Here is an 18273-nt window from a genome sequence, read left to right on the forward strand (position 1 = left end):
TAAGGGGGTATTAAATTACAATAAAAGCTTCTATTCTAGTTTTTCATAATATGCCGTCCTGGTGGGTAACACCTATCAGCGCAGCCCTGATTACCTCAGAGCAGAGAACATCAGGGCCAAAGACGTATTGCCACAGAGGGAGATAAGCAGTCAGTCGTGGGGGAGGAGTGGTGACATGACATTGAATGGAGAGCAAGGAGACGGAGTGTAGGGTCAGGGTGAGGTACAGCAGGTCACTTCATTCATGCTGTTAAAAAGTCACATTGTACTTTCACTGCGGCTCGTTTCACACTGAAACTGTTGGAACTGTGCCAAGGAAAAAGTGGTAAATGGTCCATTTATTCCTGTCGTGTGGTGTGTTTTCAACCACTTCACATTGTTCTAGTTATTTAGTTATGACATAGTTAACTATGGTTTACTCAGTCAGGCTGAGTTGGTGAAATGAGCCACTATCATTGGGATTGCAATAGAAGGTGAACGTGTTCAATTAACCAGGTTCTCTTAAGTACTTCTTGTATAACTCTTTATATTCTGGCTTTGTCGGCGGCTGAAGTAAAAATCCCTGGACAGATCATTCACAGTGATATTGAACATTTAGACCGACCGGTTCACTTCACATGCACGTGTTCTATTGTGACTGATTCAGATCAAATCCCATGCAAAAAGATACGACACCAAATAATTGGACTGATTCCCTTCAGGGTATCAACTTCTTTACGATACACTTTTATTATCATACAATTCCTGAAGCTGACTCCTCGCTTTGCCAACAGAGATGTCCGGGTGTCGCTCTCTCCTCACAACATTTATGAATGAATCCAACAAAAAAAGTGACTTCACGACTAAAACCTGGCAGCTTATCGGTCAAACTGGATGAAATGGTTGTTGGAAACACACGGTGTTGTAGTGTAACCTGCTCTCACCCAGTCAGCTCAGATCAGCTCCACTGCTCCTGTAACCCCAGTTTGGGTCAGCAGATATGGGATAATAGCTGTTAAACCGTGTGTGCACTGAAGGTACAAGCTTTATCTGTGTTTCTGCTTTCCTTTTAGTTTCTTTTCTGACATAAAATGTGTTACCTTGTCCTCGCTGACATTATTTTTGTGTATAAAAGTCAAATCCAGGTCATGTTTTGTCCAAATCTAATAGATTTATTTGTGCTCTACCCTTGTGTTTGTTGATTTGACCCCCACCTTTACCACAAAACAACTCCAAAACAAATCAACCACACGTTTCTCTGATTTTGTGATTTCCACCAGAACTTATATCCTTGATTGTTGGATAAAATACACTTTCAGGATGATCTGCTGCTTTCACTACAGCTGTTAATCCAGAATGCTGCAACCATGTGTTTTACAGGTTTACACTTCATGCACATAAGACATGATTCATTGAAATAATTTCTCAACCTTGTTGTGTCATTGTGCACATATTGTGAACCCCTATTTTTCCTGGAACTCCTTATCTCGAACAAACAGGCTTCGAGCACAGGTCAGTCCTTCACCGCGCAGTCAGCGTCTCAGCGTTTTCTTAATATGGTCTTTCCATCTCCATTGTCTTAATATGGGATGAGCGGACAGAGGTTACCTCCGGCTGTCTCCGCACCACGCGGCGCAGCTCCACCTGCCGGTCAGCGCACGTAAGTATAACACACCCTCCTCTGGAGAAACCAACCAATCACAGGGCTGGAATTTTGGTATAAAAGTTACGTCACTTCCTCCTAGCGCCCTCTTTTCCACCGTGTGTGCAGATTTCCATACGGCGTTGTGTCGTGGTGAGTTTAAACATTAATTATTATCGAAGTAAACACAATACCGACCTCCAAAACACTACTTAATGGTAGATAGAGGAACAAGGAAGCAGAATCGCCGTAATAATGCTTTGAGATGTGACTTTATTTAAGCATATCTCCATTCTTTCGACTATGCTAACGGGTGAAGCTAACTTAGCTGCTAACACGCGCTCGTCTCTATGTTCACGTCTGACTAAATACTCGCCTTACTGGAATTAAACAGCTTTTACAAGCATATACAACTTTAAATGATCAAAAAATGCGTGGTAATAACACAATGAAATTGTGGGCTCTCTCCTAAAAGCAGTTTCCTCTAAGAAAAGGCCGCATCTAAAGCGGGAAGTTTGTAGTTTCTTCCATTAAAGTTCCATCATTTTAAAGATTGACTCAAATATGAATGGTACAAACCTCTTTGATTAACTTAAATCATTACAACACAACGCGTGATCACCGATTTTGAGGTTAGTATTGGTATAGGCCAGAAATTAGCCAAAATCTACATAGAACACTTGAACTAGGGGTTTGAGATGCACGTTATCAGCCCCAACCTTGTGGAAGTACCTGACGACTGATGGGTCTTTTCTTTGAATTTCTCAGCTCTCCCGCTAAATTCGTAACTCCAGGGAAAGTGGTCACGATGTCCGGAGGTCTGGATGTCCTTCAAATGAAGGAGGAGGATGTGCTGAAGTTCCTGGCGGCAGGAACCCATCTGGGAGGCACCAACTTGGACTTCCAGATGGATCAGTACGTCTACAAGAGAAAAAGCGACGGTGAGTTCAGACATCTATAGTAGTTTATACCGATAGAAAGAAAAGCCTGGCAGGGGATTTTTGGTGTTGTGCACCGCCTTGCAGGAGGGAATAAAGTCACAATGTTCACTGAATAAGTGTTAAATTTTATAATAGTAACCGTTAATTCCTCAGATTATCAGTTTACCATAATAGATTTTTGAAGATTAGATGTTATTCACTGTCAGATGATAAACTGATTGAACATCCATGAAGTGGATCCAGATGATGTGCTTGAGCAGCGTCATTTATTGTGTCCCACTGAGGTTCTTGATGATATATTTATAGATCGCCGTCTCCCTCGTTCTCAGGTGTGTACATCATTAACCTGAAGAAGACCTGGGAGAAGCTGCTCCTGGCAGCCCGGGCCATTGTTGCCATCGAGAACCCCGCTGATGTGTGCGTCATCTCTTCCAGGAACACCGGACAGGTAAAATACTGAAAAGAAAACTCAGATTTTATGATGCGCACACTATTAAAACCGGGCACTGTTGTCGGTGTTCTGGCGTCGGAAGTGTGCAAAAGCAAGCAGGCCAGGATTTCGCTAACACCATTAGGACTTCTCGTCCCATGACTGGCGTTTGATAGTGACCTGGGCCACACCTCGCTGCACTTGGTGCAAATAATCCCAAAGAACTGATTTGAGGGCTAACTTTGATTTCCTGCCGTCTCCAGAGAGCCGTGCTGAAGTTCGCCTCTGCCACCGGCGCCACCACCTTCCACGGTCGTTTCACCCCCGGTACCTTCACCAATCAGATCCAGGCAGCCTTCAGGGAGCCCCGCCTCCTGATTGTGACGGACCCCCGTGCCGACCACCAGCCGCTGACTGAAGCTTCCTACGTCAACATCCCCACCATTGCCCTGTGCAACACTGATTCTCCGCTGAGATACGTGGACATTTCCATCCCCTGCAACAACAAGGTGGGAACGGCTGCCGGAGGGCAGAACCTCTCGGTGGATGTTGCGTCCTGCACACTACTAGAACTCGGCACTATCCTATCTGCAGTGTGGGGTGTGGATGTGTGCTACAGAAAAGCGCTCGACCCTTGACCTCCGCTCTCTGAATCACTCGGGGCGCGGGCGGTAGAGGTCCTGCCACAAAACTATACGAGTCCGAACGAGCAGGTGTTGGTCGGAGGCCATTCTTAACGGGTCTGTGACTGTTTCAGGGTCACCACTCTGTGGGTCTCATGTGGTGGATGCTGGCCAGGGAGGTGCTCCGCATGAGGGGAACCATCTCCAGGGAGCACCCGTGGGAGGTCATGCCTGATCTGTACTTCTACAGAGACCCTGAGGAGGTGAGAGCAGCTCAATGAGCAGTCGTAGCAGATCGTTGAGACGCGTCTCTTAATCCACTCGTTTGTTTGTTTGCAGATCGAGAAGGAGGAGCAGGCTGCAGCCGAGAAGGCTGTTGGAAAGGAGGAGTTCCAGACTGAATGGAGCGCCCCCGCTGCAGAGTTCACTCAGCCTGAGGTGGCCGACTGGTCCGAGGGCGTCGCGGTGCCGTCGGTCCCCATCCAGCAGTTCCCTGCAGGTGAGACCAGCATTCTCCTGACGCCTGTATTAATGCTCAGCACCTTCTTTATTCTAACCAAACTTCTTATCTCACGTTTCAGCTGCTGCACCAGTCAAGACAGGTGAGCGTTTTCCCGGTGTCTTCATATTCAAACATTTTAATCAATCATTCATTCATTCATTCATTCATTCCGAGAGCTGTTGTGACTGATCTGTTTCCTTCTGCAGAAGACTGGAGCACTCAGCCCGCCACCGAGGACTGGTCCACTGCTCCCACGGCTCAGGCTTCTGACTGGGGCGGCGCTGCGGCCGACTGGTCTTAAACCTTCACCTTCAGCTACAGCAACAATAAAAGTGTTTTTCTACACTCAGACTTTGTTGTTCTGTTCTAATTTGTTTTTACCAACATGCGTCTGTCGATATTCTCTGAACTGAAGTCTTTCAGACTGATCACATCGTGATGCTAAATGAAATTCATGGAACATTTTGGATTCTCCCCCTTTCTGATTTTAGTGGATAATTTTGGCATCAAACAAATTAATCCACTCTAAAGTTCAATAATCTTATGAAATAAATCTGAACAGGAGTAGAAAAGTGTCGACTGCCGTAACAAAATGTCAAAACTACCTCTGTTGGATGGGATATCACTTGAGTTTAAACTGAGAAAATTAAAAATGGAACTATTCAACCTTCCCTCTGCCCCATAAGTAGAAAATCCTCCAGAAAATAATAAATCAAATGGTCGTCTCAGGGAAATGGAGAACTTTGTAAATCTTTGATTTCATTTTTAACAGAAATGAGCATTAATCCAGAATTGATGTTCCATTGGTCTAAGGAATGAGAGATTTGGGATTGTGACACAACATTTTAGATTATGGAATGGTTAGATTAATTTTTCACTTAAATTTGTAAAACGAACCCAGATTGCAGACATGAAGGAACTTAGCTGAGACTCCTTGAAAGTTGACCTGGACATCGGAGAACCAAACCGTTTCCTGATCACCAAAATTTAATGGACTCTTCCATGGCCTAATATTTATCTGGTGAAAATTGACAAACTGCAGTGGTTCTGATGTAATCTTGGTAACAGGCAAATGAAAATAATAAAACTCAGTGAATTAAAGCTGATTTCCTGCTTGAAGAGGAATCAAACGGAACTTATTGGCCAACGTGTGATTGAAAACCAGGAGATGTAATACTTCACTCCCCAGCTATCTTCCTCCTACCCTGGTGTACCCCATTTTTATCTTTGAATTCTAAGAAAATGGTAAAAATAAAATTCTGACTTTATTACTTAAGTAAAAGTCAAATTTCAAAGATTAAAACTAGAGTTCTGTCCTTATTTCTCAGGAGTGTGATTGAAAAAAAATCATAATTTTGAGATTAAAGTTAGAATTCTTATTTATGAAGATAAAATAGATTATTATTGGTGAAAAAGAGTCTTTATCAGAATTATTTTTCCCGTCAGAACTTTAACAAAATTGGGAGAATCAAACCTTAAATTTCAGGATCGTCAGAAAAACCCCTAATAAATATAAAAATGACAGGATAATCTATTTTGAAGGCCGTGATGAGAGCTACCGGAAGTCCCGCCCTGATGTCGACCTGTCAGTGAGCTACCGGAAGTCCCGCCTTCACACTGACCTGTCAGTCACTCGGTCAGCTGATTGCGGCTCGTGAAGCTCCAGTCCAGTTAGCTTAGTTTAGCTGCAGGTTTGTTTTTGTGAATTCAACTAAAAGTTCTTTTTAGGATAAATCGTCATTTTCGAACCGGCTCTAGGCTCCGGTGCAGTCCGCCCCTGGTTGTTACTTAGCGGGGAGGGAAGCAGCGTGTAGCCGCTCTCCCGGCGCTGCTGGTCGGATCCAAACACTCAACAATGGCGACTCCCGGTCCGAACAGCTCGACCACCCCGAGCAGCCTCACCGCGGGACCCGCGGGACAGCTCCAGAACCAGCCGCAGCACCAGAGCCAGGCCCAGCACATCACCACCGTGAGCAGTATGCAGGGTGAGTCGGCAGGCCGGAGGCTGGAGCTCCGCAGGCTGCGGGTTGCGGCTCCGCACTCTGCCGCAGTGAAGGTTAACGTTAGCGGGGCTAGCCGAGGGAGGCTCCGGCAACTCCCAGCACCGGAAAATATCCCCCGGAGAGCAGGCCAGCCTCTTTACTCATCCACAATATGAACCGACGGGATGTTTAAAACCAAACGTAATCAACTAGAATAACCATTATCCACCGTTTACTGGAATAATGTCATTTTAAAGCCCCGTTACATTCTGTTCTCCATCACCTGCTGCAGAACTCCATTCAAAAAACCCTCAATTTTTCATTTCATCAATCTTTCTACTCGTTATCTCAGGTAATTTACAATAATCTTTTTAAAAGCACATTAAATAGTTAAGTCTCGTAATCCGGCTGAGATAAAATCACAGTTTCTACCTGCTTTTTGATTTTTGCAGCATAACTAACAGTCAAAATCAAGATTACAGTTGTTCAATCTGGTGCTGAATAATCCTAATTTATTAAAAATACTCAATATAGAGAAGTTGACATTCTGCATAAGGCGGAACAACAATACAACTTCATCCCAGGAACTATTATAGTATAGTTTTATATAAATTATACTCTATTACCATTACATTACTGTTTTGATGTCCACGTTCAAACTATTGGATGAATTTGATTTGAATAAAATTAACTGGTTTTGCGAACAAATCTGCATATAGATGTGTAATGTAAAGAAAAAACATGAACATGGATTATAAGTAATTTAATCTGTTACTACGGTCAGTGGGAATAAATGTTTTTAGACAATGTAATTAGTAAATTCTGCAAATATATGAGAAAGAATTTCTCATATATTAGTTTATCACAGTAATCTGAATACAGGTGTCTTAATGAAATAACATAAAAAAAAATCTATATCTTGTTATTTTTTCGTGTATGCATAAAAGCATTTTGTTTTAATATTTTTATGACTGATTGTTTTGAATCCTGCTTGGACAAAAAAGCTTCAGAACATCTGGGATTTTCTTGATTTATAATCCCAAATTTTCGAAAGACGATCCAAAATGTTTTATTTTCTGCAAAGAAATCTAAAATACTGGGATCAAAACAAGAAATTTTTCTTTGTCGTCTCCTTTATTTTTAGTTGTTCCTCTTCTCTTCTAATCTGTTTGGTTAATGTAGAAAAATTAATCTGGACCTTTTTTGTAAATAAACATACCATCGACATTTTGACAGATTAACAATTATTTAAAAAGTAGGAAAATAGACGTAGTTTGTCTCCCAAAAATATTAGATATTATTCCAAACTTTTTTTTACTCTGGATGTTTTACTGCTTCACATTTGATTAAAATATTTACATTCCAATTCAATAAATCTGATCAAATGTAGACATGAAGCGGTGATATAAAGGCACAAAAATGAAATCAAACCACTAAAATAATCTTCTAAATCGCGTAATGTGAGTATGTGGAGCAGGATTATGTGATTTATACGTTGTGAAATCAAGTCAAACTCCGGTGTGACGGATTTCTATACATGAAGTATTAATGTAGTTTCTTTGTACGCTGTAGTCGTCTTTGGTTTTGGTCCAAACTCTCTTTTCATTTGAACTTTCAGAGTCCAACACCTGCTGGAGATGTCAGAGTGAAACAGGTAAACTCACATCACGTCACATTACACAGGAGGGATCATTCAGATTCTCCTTTATTAGATTTATACACATGGTCTTTAGATTATTTTAGTTAAATCTGATGGTATAAATGGTTATAACTTCACTGCATGCATTATTTCTCTCCATATCGAGGTACTTGTTCCTGTAATGAGGTTTAAAGGTGCAGTACGCAATATCTTTTTATACATCAGTTTATAAAAGACTCTAATTTACTAATTGAATTTACAAAAAAAAAGCTTTAATTGAAAAGAGGTGAAGTGTATGAGCCCATTCAAATAAAAGTGATAGCTGACAGTAATCACATTACTACAGTAATCACATTACTGCAGTAATCAGATTTGAACCAGAAACCCTCGTTAACATGTTTTCTTTCATATTTCATTCAAACGTCGTAACAAAAGACTCAAACCTATCAAAGCATCATCTGCTGGTTTAAAATAAAGCTTCACTTGAATAATCTGATTACTCCAGAAACAACACTAGAGCTACACTCGGTAGAGCGCAGACCTTCGCCAACTCCACATTTGTCAGCATCGCTAGCATGATAGCCGTTAGCTCACATCGATGCTAACTAGCCTGTTCGGTAGCTACAGCACTGAGCGGGGAGCGTCTCCATGGCAACAGACGCTGATCTCCTCCATGAGGTACCTCTCTCATCCACTTTGTATGGGACAGTTTTTCACAGTTTTTAGGGATTTGTTTGGAAACTTTTAGTCGTTAACGTCCCAAAATCTAATGGATTGGTCCTTACAGGATGACTAATCATCCCTGAACAGTTCATGTAATTTGGGTTGAAAGTTTTTGTGAAAAGTTGGTCAAATACATACAAACCAATAAATAAATACACACAGACGATTTCTTTTCTTGGGCCAAATCTCTCACCGATTGGTCACAAGTAGCGTTTCTTAATTTCAGCATACTGCACCTTTAATGGCGGCGTTAAAAAAAAAAAAAAAAAAAATCCAGATTATGTGACAGATTTCTCCTGTTGTGTGTTCTTCTGAGCCGTGGTGCTATAACTCTGTTTCCATGTCTCCTTTTCGCCTTAATGCTGCTAAATAACGATCCCTAACTCCTGACATGATGCGGACGATGGTGAGCCGTCCCGGGGAGCAAAACCCTCAACCCTCATCTCCTTCATTACGTTTCCGTCACATTCACCTTCAGTTTCCTCTCCATGTTTTCCTCCTCCGTGACCTGCATGCCGGTGTGTCATTACCCGTCCTGGAAATGTCTTTTAACGTGATGCAGAGCCAGTTTCTTTTTTTTTTTTTTTAGGGGGGGCGGGGGTGGGGGTGAACATGGGAGGAGACGTTGCTGTTGTTTGCGGAGGTGAAGTCAGAAAGGTGACACATTGAAGGTGAAACACTGAGGAAGTAAAAGCTGTCTTCTCACCTCCAGGCTTTCAGATAAACCTGTCAGGAGCTCCCCCAAGTAAGGAAACGTTCTCACGTCTGACGGTCTGGTGTGGGGAGTCTGTGCTGCTGTGCTCCACTAATACAAACACTCTTCTCAAGCCCTGTGCCGCGCCGCAGGCAGCATAATACCGTGTAGTACAGCTTTATCAATACTGTGATGTCAATATTTGCAGTATACGCACGTCTGCAAATACAAGATGAGCGTTAAGATGTGAAGAAAACTGTTATTAATGGTTTAAAACACAAAACAATGTGGGATTATTGTGGGATTATTTGGTGGAAAATAATTAAATGAATAGATTTTTCTACCCAGGGGCCACAGGGCAGGGAAATCTAATGAAACGACCCAAAACATAAAGAACAAAGCAGAAGAAGCTCGTTTAACTGAGGGGCAAATAAATAAAACCCACTGTCGGTGTCAAAGCTTCACTGTGTGTGTGTGTGTGTGTGTGTGTGTGTGTGTGTGTGTGTGTGTGTGTGTGTGTAAAGCTTTGTTCACAAATAACAGAAGATTAACCTCTGACATCGTGCTAATATTTAATAAAACGTGTTGCTGTTTATTTCTTGGCTCATAAACAGAATCGTCTAATAACCCATAACTTTTTATGCCAAATTACTGAAGTTCTGGTCAAAGTTTACGTTTGAAATGATTGAAAATCTCATGAAATCATTTAATGCATTTATATTTAAAAATAAAAAGGTTGAACATAACAATATATTAAAGATGTTTGAATTTGTATTCATGGGCCAACGATTAAACCTTATTTTAGACCAGGGGGGGTCAAACATGAGGCTCGTGGACCAGAACTGGCCTGGGGGAGGGGCGGAGTTTGTTAAAATACCCAGAATGCAACATTGTTCTGGACATTTCACTTTATTTTACGTCATTAAAATTGGCTTCATGTTGAGATCGGAGTCACTTTCTGTAGTAATTGTTGGTTTGTGTTGTGGTGCAGAGTAAACCTGGTGGAAATGTCGATATTTTCACAGAGAAAAACTTAAATTTAAAGGTAATCCTGGGAGTATTTTACTAGTCCGACGCACTCAGGATGGAACTGAGATGTTTGTTTCCTCTGAGGTAAAAGAGTTTGACCCCCCAGATAACCAACGACCCACAGTTCAGATGTACGTGAAGCCCCGCTTAAAGACGACAATTTCAAATTAAAACCAAAACTTTTCTGAACAAAAACGATGATTTTCACGTCACCGGTCCTCCGATATCATCTTCATCTCGCCTGACTCGTTTTTATGACTCTGTAGACGCTCTTCGTTTAAAAAAAAAAAGCTTTCCTTGTGTTGTCAGGAGCTTTAGAAGTCTAATGAAAGCCTGACGTCCAGAGCGTCCTGACGTCCAGGGCGTCCTGCCGTCCAGAGCGTCCTGCCGACCAGGGCGTCCCGCCGTTCAGGGCGTCCCGGCGTTCAGGGCGTCCTGCCGTCCAGGGCGTCCTGCCGTCCAGAGCGTCCTGCCGACCAGGGCGTCCTGCAGTCCAGAGCGTCCTGCCGTCCAGAGCGTCCTGCCGTCCAGGGCGTCCCGGCGTTCAGGGCGTCCTGCCGTCCAGGGCGTCCTGCCGTCCAGAGCGTCCTGCCGACCAGGGCGTCCTGCAGTCCAGAGCGTCCTGCCGTCCAGAGCGTCCTGCCGTCCAGGGCGTCCCGGCGTTCAGGGCGTCCTGCCGTCCAGGGCGTCCTGCCGTCCAGAGCGTCCCGCCGTCCAGAGCGTCCTGACGTCCAGGGCGTCCTGCCGACCAGGGCGTCCCGCCGTCCAGAGCGTCCTGACGTCCAGGGCGTCCTGCCGTCCAGAGCGTCCTGCCGACCAGGGCGTCCTGCCGTCCAGAGCGTCCTGCCGACCAGGGCGTCCTGCAGTCCAGAGCGTCCTGCCGTCCAGAGCGTCCTGCCGTCCAGGGCGTCCCGGCGTTCAGGGCGTCCTGCCGTCCAGGGCGTCCTGCCGTCCAGAGCGTCCTGTCGCTCTGCGGTTCTCAGTCTGAGGAGCTCGGCGATGAAGCTCCTTCTCATTCGCCGGTTTTCAGTGTGAAACTAACAAACGGTCCTGGTGTGGTGCTAAAACCCCCCGAGTGGGTGGCATGGGGGCATTTCAGGGTGGCTTGTTGAGACAGGGTGCCACACACACACACACACACACACACACACACACACACACACACACACACACACACACACACACACACACACACACACACACACACACACACACACAGAGGTGGTGTTTTGGGCGGATGGAGCTGTCCTCACACTGTAGGTGGAGTTGCGGCGTGAAGCAGCAGCAGCAGCTTCCCTCCAGGCCTCCTGTTGTGTGTCGGCGTTACGGGTGGAGGAGGTTCTCATGTGGGGCTTGTTCCACTTCTGTTCCTGCATGCGGAGAACTGCAGAGCTCTCATTTATTTCCACTCCGTTATTGGAGGAGGACCCTCCGCTCTGTCTCCCTCCTTTAATTCTGCCTGATGAGAAGCTGCAGTGGAAAAGCAGGAAACATTCCTGCAGCTGCTTCATCACGTCCACGTAAACCTGAAACTAAAGCGTCTCATCCTGCAGAGAAATCCTCCTTCATGAAGGTCATAGTGATGCTCAGCCTCCACTCTGTCGTGTTTCTGCCTCTTCCAGGTTTCTTCACATTTATCTGCCTGAAATTCTACTGAAACTGATCCCCGGCAGCTTTAAGTGTTTAAATGATCAGGAACCGTCCAGATTCACGCCGCTGGTTTGGCTGGTTGTCTATCTTGTATGAAGAAGCAACGCATATCCCAACACATAACAGTAGATACCATCTGTGACCACTAGAGGTCGCTGTATGATCACCGAAAGATGCTACCATTCCACGGAAAGACCTCCATTATTACCGTATTATACATAAGGCAGTGCAAGCACAAAACAATTAAGCTACCCAGCAGAACTTAAAGTATAAACTGCTGCGAGCTGAGGATTAACACTGCAGTTACATCTTGACATGGAAATAAAATGTGGCTTATAATCACCATAATCATAAGCCATAAAATACAGTAATTCATATGATTGATCGCAGCTAAAAGTGGAATTTATAACCACATTATTGCATGTTTGACTGATATCTTGCTGCAGTCAGTGAACGCTTCATAGAAAAGGACTTTATTTGCAACACGAGAACAGAAAGAAGACTTACTGTGCAAGATAGCAAATACAAATACTGTATTTTTTAGACTATACGTCACTATTTTCTGTTTTCTTGGCTGCTTAGATATTAAGAAGTGACTTTTATATTAAAACTTAACTGCAGATGCCACCTGTGACCACTAGATGTCACTGTATGACAACACAATATTGCTACAGCAATATAAAAACCTCCATTATTACCATATTACACAGAGTACAGTGGAAGCACAAAACAAAAAAACTGATTTAAAGTCAAAATTGCTGTAATTGGAATCTTAAGGTTCATCTGGACAGACATGAAATAAATGATTCACCTCTCAGGTAGGACTTATGTAGTCTGGAAAATACGGTACTTCATATACTTTATAGTGAACTATACCACAAAATGATTGCATTTGACTGATATTGTACAACCTTGAACGCTTCATAGGAGAGGATTTTCTCTGTGGAACGACCCGGAAGTTTCTAGATCGTAGAGTTTCATTTCCATCCGTGAAGTTTATTTTTCTTTTCCCCACTCCTCCATGGTTTTGTTTTCTCTTCCTGTCCTGACCTCCGACCTCTGGGCTCCTCCATGTCCTCACCCTGGTTTAAAGCTCTCTCTCTCTCTCTCTCTCTCTCTCTCTCTCTCTCAGGTAAACGTAAAGCTCTAAAGCTGAACTTTGCCAACCCTCCCATCAAACCCACCACTAGATTCACACTGAACACGGCCGGTCCGCCGTTCCAGAACCCGCACATGTGAGTTGTGAACTTTCTCTCTTTCTCGCCGCTCTCCGTCTCGCCGCTGTCCGTCTCGCCGCTCACCGTCTCTGTGTCTCCGTCAGAGAGCGGCTGAGGACGCACAGCATCGAGTCGTCAGGAAAGCTGAAGATCTCCCCGGAGCAGCACTGGGACTTCACGGCCGAGGACCTCAAAGACCTGGGCGAGATCGGCCGCGGGGCGTACGGCTCCGTCAACAAGATGGTGCACAAGCCCAGCAACCATATCATGGCCGTCAAGGTGAACGTCTTCATCCTAACCCTCCAGTCTTCTTCCCCTTCGCTCATTGGACTCCTTCATCCATAAATGTTCATGTGAACTGACGCCCTGTTTCCACCACAACGACCTCAAAGGTTTTTTTACTCATATCATTTTTAAAACGGACCTTCTAAGGGCCCATGAAGTTGGAAAAGAAAAAACAGAAATAAATTATTTGCCATTTATTTTGATGTAAATCTGAGTTTTAAAGTGTGAAACTGCATGTATTTCCTGATCTAGATGAGTATTCCTCTCTGGATTTCAAAGCGTTTTCTAAAAAGTTGTTATCAGTGTCTCCGCGCAGCTTCGTCCTAAAAACAGACACAAGAAACACAACAGAAGTTTTATGTTTTCACTTGAAATCGTTGCCGTTAGTCTGTTTTTTTTGTTTAGTTTTTCTTTTTTGCATCAATCACGTGACCTTCTACACCAACTGAGTAAAAACGGCTTTTCGTGGCACATTGACGCCAGTCTTGGTTCATTTTATCCAAATATTTCCTAAAAGGCGCCGACGTCGTACGACGGATCTCATTCTCCTCTCTCAGCGTTGAGGCAGAGATCAAGTTTCTCTGAGTTCAAACGATCACTTCCTGTCTGATGGAGTGAAGCGTGTGAGCTTTAACCCTCTGTGTGTGTGTGTGTGTGTGTGTGTGTGTGTGTGTGTGTGTGTGTGTGTGTGTGTGTGTGTGTGTGTGTGTGTGTGTGTGTGTGTGTGTGTGTGTGTGTGTGTGTGTGTGTGTGTGTGTGTGTGTGTGTGTGTGTGTGTGTGTGTGTGTGTGTGTGTGTGTGTGTGTGTGCGCGTGTGTGCAGAGGATTCGCTCCACGGTGGACGAGAAGGAGCAGAAGCAGCTGCTGATGGACCTGGACGTGGTGATGAGGAGCAGCGACTGTCCGTACATCGTGCAGTTCTACGGCGCTCTGTTCAGAGAGGTGAGAGCGAAGCTCCTCGCCGTCCGTCGCCTCCCTCCTGCTCAGCGTCTGAAGCTCCGTCTCTCCCGTTTCAGGGCGACTGTTGGATCTGCATGGAACTTATGGCTACCTCGTTAGACAAATTTTACAAGTTTGTATATTGCTCGTTAGACGAAGTGATTCCAGAGGAAATTTTAGGGAAAATAACGTTAGCTGTAAGTATTCTCTCAGTTTCTCTCTCCCCATTGTCCACTGCAGCCACTGAACATCTTTCCTCATGTTTCAGACTGTGAAGGCACTTAACCACTTAAAAGAAAACTTGAAAATAATCCACAGAGGTAAAGAGATCCTAGACTTTCTTCTTCTTCCTTCCCACTGCGACCTGGTTTCACCGGCTGGTCTCTCCCTCCGCTCTGCTCTCAGATATTAAACCGTCAAACATCCTCCTGGACAGGAACGGAAACATCAAGCTGTGTGACTTCGGCATCAGCGGGCAGCTGGTCGACTCCATCGCCAAGACCCGGGACGCCGGCTGCAGGCCGTACATGGCGGTAAGCGGGATCCAGTTCAACTGAAGCTTTAACTGCTCCGATCTGGATGTTTGAGCTCCTGGTCTAGATTAGTGAATAAAATCACTCTGGAAAATCAAACTGCTGATCACCACAAAGAGTTTGGTGCAGAAAGAATCCAGTGTGCTGCACTTTCAAAGGTTTGTGTGGCTTCTGTAAGTGTGGCGACACCTGGTGGTGTTTCCAGGATACTGCGGCCTCTTTTCCGTCATTAAAACTGGTGTGTTGAAATATCTTTATTTATCTGGCGCTGCACTGTGGACTCGATATTGATTTTGAGCTTGTTTGAAATGAAATGATTCAGAGTTAGAGAGAAATTATTAAAGATAATTTACCCACTCTGAATCTGCAGAAAGAAAAGAATTTAAGAGGAATCAACAACGGTTGAAAGTCATTACTTACATTTCAGTTTAAAAAATGGGACTCGACGGGCTTTCTTGTTTTCCAGCCGGAGAGAATAGACCCGAGTGCGTCCAGGCAGGGATACGACGTCCGCTCAGACGTGTGGAGTCTGGGAATCACACTGGTCAGTTCACTCTTTCTCCGATCACCTTGAGGTCAAACGTTGAAGCCGGAGGAGCGTTGGAGCAGTAACATGTTGGAAATGTCGCTTTGCAATCCAGAGATATTTGTTCCCACTGAATCAATTCATTATAGGAATGAAGAAAGGTTTTTGATAACGTTATGCCAAAAATTCTAATTGATCAAAGTACAATACAGTCTGAATATTATATATGTAGAAATGTTAAGTAAATTAATAAACTTTACAAGACATTAAAAGAAGTGTATCGATACGTGTATTAAAAGTTATTATATTAAAGGATTAAAGCATGAAAATTAAAACCTCCATAAAAATATTTGAATTCACCGAAAAGGGTAATAAATTGAATAAATAAAAATGGAAAATCAGAAATATGAATAATATAAACTAATTAAAATGGAAAAAAAGAACATTTAAATAGGTGAGCAAATATATACAATTAAGTTAATAAATTAGTTTATTTCTGAAGATGTTTTCATTTAAAACAAGTCACACTATACATAAATTAATAAATACTATTGATTATTCTATACAAAAATGCATCAGATAATTTATAAAATACAAACATTATTATTGATAACCAATGTAATGTTTTTTAAGTAGTACTTTTATTGACTCTTATAAGTCCTGTGATGCTCTTTTGTTCAGTTTTGTTAATAAATGTTAAAGTTTCACTGACTGAAGCAAAAAGAAACGGCACTTTTGTCTTTGTTCCAGATTATAAAGGAGACATTGATATGTGTGTGTCTCTCCCCCCCCCCAGTACGAGCTGGCCACGGGCCGGTTCCCCTACCCGAAGTGGAACAGTGTTTTCGACCAGCTGACTCAGGTGGTTCGAGGAGATCCACCGCAGCTCAGCAACTCGGATGAGCGACGCTTCTCCCCGAAGTTCATCGCCTTTGTTAACGTGTGGTAAGAAAACCTGTCTGTCTGTCTGTCTGTCTGTCTGTCTGTCTGTCTGTCTGTCTGTCTGTCTCTGTGTGTGTGTCTGTCTATGTCTGCTTGTGTGTGTGTGTGTGTGTGTGTGTGTGTGTGTGTCCAGAAGAACTGCTGCAGAAACACTTTTCTCATTCTCTGGTGTTCTTCTGCCTCCTGCTGGCCAGACCTCTGAACTGCAGCCTGCTCTTTCTAATGTGTTTTGTCCTGCAGCCTCACGAAGGACGAGTCGAAAAGGCCAAAGTACAAAGAGCTGCTGGTGAGTTCTCATCACACTGGAGGACGGAGGCCTCAGCTTTTGGTTTTCTACTTTCAATTAATAATGAGCATTTAAAAATTAGTAATAAGAACAATTAAAAATGACTGACTGATTATTTGTTTTTATATTTTTCATTTAAATCGGCCGCAATAAAGAATAAAGAAATGATGCAAACTGAACAGGAATTTCATTACATGAATTGGACAAAATAAATTGTAAGGAATTCAATTAAAAAAGCTAAAATACATTACTGATTTGAAAAGAAATGTATAATAACAGAATGATAAACAAAAGCAGAAGAAAAATGGTAAATTTAATATTTTGACTAAAGAAAAGTTTAAAACATCTGTTTCTTTTATTAGGTGTTTTTATGTTTCTCCATTTCATGCTCGTTGATTTTATAATATGATGTTAAGTGTCTTAAAAAGTGCGATACAAATAAAATGTATTATTATTAACAGAATGGAAGAAATTTAATTAATACAAGAAATCGTGAAGGAAAGACAATCTTTAAAAAAATTTTATCAATTGAATATATTTGTAAATCTAAAAATCGAAATGATAAATATAAACCTAAAAATGATAAATTCTGATTAAAAGAAATAAACATCTGCTTTACAAATGAAGCATTTTACAGTATTTAATTAAAAAGTTTGGAAAAAAGGAGCAGCCATCTATATAATCCAGTTAAATGAACTCAAACGGAGTAAATGAGACGTGTGTTGATGTTTCCTCTCGTCGCTCTGCTGCAGAGAGATCCGTTCATCCAGATGTACGAGGAGCGCTCGGCGGACGTGGCCGGCTACGTCTGCAGGATCATGGATCAGATGCCGGCCTCGCCCAGCTCCCCCATGTACATGGACTGATCCCCCCCCCACCCCCCCCCCCCCCTCGGCTGCAGCAGCAACAACAACCACACACACACACACACACACACACACACACAGCCCTCCTGTAAATGAGCTCGCTCCCCTTCGCAGCCGTGTTCAAAGAGAAATGTAAAAAAAAAACAAAAACAAACGTAAAGCACCACCGTCATTTCAGTCATGTCTGTATAATATATTAACACACTTCTGTTTCTCTCTTCTTCACTCGAGTAACGACAGCGGCTGATTCGTCAGTGATCTCAAAGCAAATATAACCTGGAACGTGTATTTATAGAGGAGAAACCCTCCCACATACTGGAATCATGCTCTTTGTGAATCGTCCCACCTCTTCCATGTACGTAAACGAAAGCATCGTGTTTGGTATCTTATTGGAACTGTGCTTCTCCGGGTATAAAAGCCGTTTTTCAAAGGTTTTAAAGAGTCGTTGCTCCACTCAGTGGATCCTATGCTGGTATATAAATAAAGAGAGAGAAAGGAGGAGGTGTGAGTCGTCTCTTCATTCCTCAGTGGATTAATAATAAATCAAATGTGGAAATAAGAGTAAGAAAGAGCTCAGATGGGGTGAGGAAATCCTACAAGTTACAAGGATTAAAATGCAGCTTTTTTTTTAAGATACTTTTGTTGTACATTTTTAAAATCCTTGAGACTTTTCTAAATTCTTTTCCAATGTAAACAGATGGGGATTTTCTTTTTTTAATTCTTCAGCCTTTACCTCTTTAAAACCTTCACCAATTGAAACAACTCAACTTTTAAAACATTCCACATTCAAACCTCTTTACATTTCAAACTTATAAAAATGTTTAAACCTTATAAGATTATTTTCA

The 18273-nt window shown here is 42.9% G+C and overlaps 2 protein-coding genes across 5 annotated transcripts; both read left to right on the forward strand.

The window, feature by feature from the left end:
* The first annotated feature begins 1707 nt into the window (after positions 1-1707).
* On the forward strand, positions 1708-4468 carry rpsa (ribosomal protein SA). 2 transcript variants are annotated; one of them, XM_080487672.1, is made up of 8 exons: positions 1708-1774; positions 2390-2562; positions 2892-3010; positions 3256-3501; positions 3750-3878; positions 3955-4114; positions 4197-4217; positions 4324-4468. In XM_080487672.1, the coding sequence occupies exons 2-8, from the start codon at positions 2430-2432 to the stop codon at positions 4416-4418; spliced, it is 903 nt and encodes a 300-aa protein (XP_080343798.1). In that variant the 5' UTR covers positions 1708-1774; positions 2390-2429; the 3' UTR covers positions 4419-4468. The 2 variants fall into 2 exon arrangements, with proteins under 2 accessions (XP_080343798.1, XP_080343799.1); XM_080487673.1 differs by having other exon boundaries at positions 1734-1774; positions 4327-4468.
* Positions 4469-5731: 1263 nt separating this feature from the next.
* Positions 5732-17927, forward strand: map2k4a (mitogen-activated protein kinase kinase 4a). 3 transcript variants are annotated; one of them, XM_080487693.1, is made up of 13 exons: positions 5732-6102; positions 7718-7753; positions 9174-9206; positions 12967-13069; positions 13156-13330; positions 14159-14278; positions 14353-14472; positions 14544-14595; positions 14681-14808; positions 15275-15352; positions 16131-16279; positions 16517-16562; positions 17315-17927. In XM_080487693.1, exons 1-13 carry the CDS (start codon positions 5973-5975, stop codon positions 17426-17428), a joined length of 1284 nt encoding a protein of 427 aa, XP_080343819.1. In that variant the 5' UTR covers positions 5732-5972; the 3' UTR covers positions 17429-17927. The 3 variants fall into 3 exon arrangements, with proteins under 3 accessions (XP_080343819.1, XP_080343820.1, XP_080343821.1); XM_080487694.1 differs by lacking the exon at positions 9174-9206; XM_080487695.1 differs by lacking the exon at positions 9174-9206 and having other exon boundaries at positions 12979-13069.
* The last annotated feature ends 346 nt before the right edge of the window (positions 17928-18273 follow it).

The sequence above is a fragment of the Lipophrys pholis genome (genome assembly GCF_963383615.2).
Source record: "Lipophrys pholis genome assembly, chromosome: 19".
In the NCBI taxonomy this organism is placed as follows: Eukaryota; Metazoa; Chordata; class Actinopteri; order Blenniiformes; family Blenniidae; genus Lipophrys; species Lipophrys pholis.

Coding starts and splice junctions, on each gene's coding strand:
- rpsa (XM_080487672.1), top strand. CDS start 2,430: ATGTCCGGAGGTCTGGATGTCCTTCAAATGAAGGAGGAGGATGTGCTG. Junction 3,502..3,749: donor CCATCCCCTGCAACAACAAG/GTGGGAACGGCT, acceptor TGACTGTTTCAG/GGTCACCACTCTGTGGGTCT. Junction 4,218..4,323: donor TGCTGCACCAGTCAAGACAG/GTGAGCGTTTTC, acceptor TTCCTTCTGCAG/AAGACTGGAGCACTCAGCCC.
- map2k4a (XM_080487693.1), top strand. CDS start 5,973: ATGGCGACTCCCGGTCCGAACAGCTCGACCACCCCGAGCAGCCTCACC. Junction 9,207..12,966: donor CCTGTCAGGAGCTCCCCCAA/GTAAGGAAACGT, acceptor TCTCTCTCTCAG/GTAAACGTAAAGCTCTAAAG. Junction 14,279..14,352: donor ACGGCGCTCTGTTCAGAGAG/GTGAGAGCGAAG, acceptor CTCCCGTTTCAG/GGCGACTGTTGGATCTGCAT.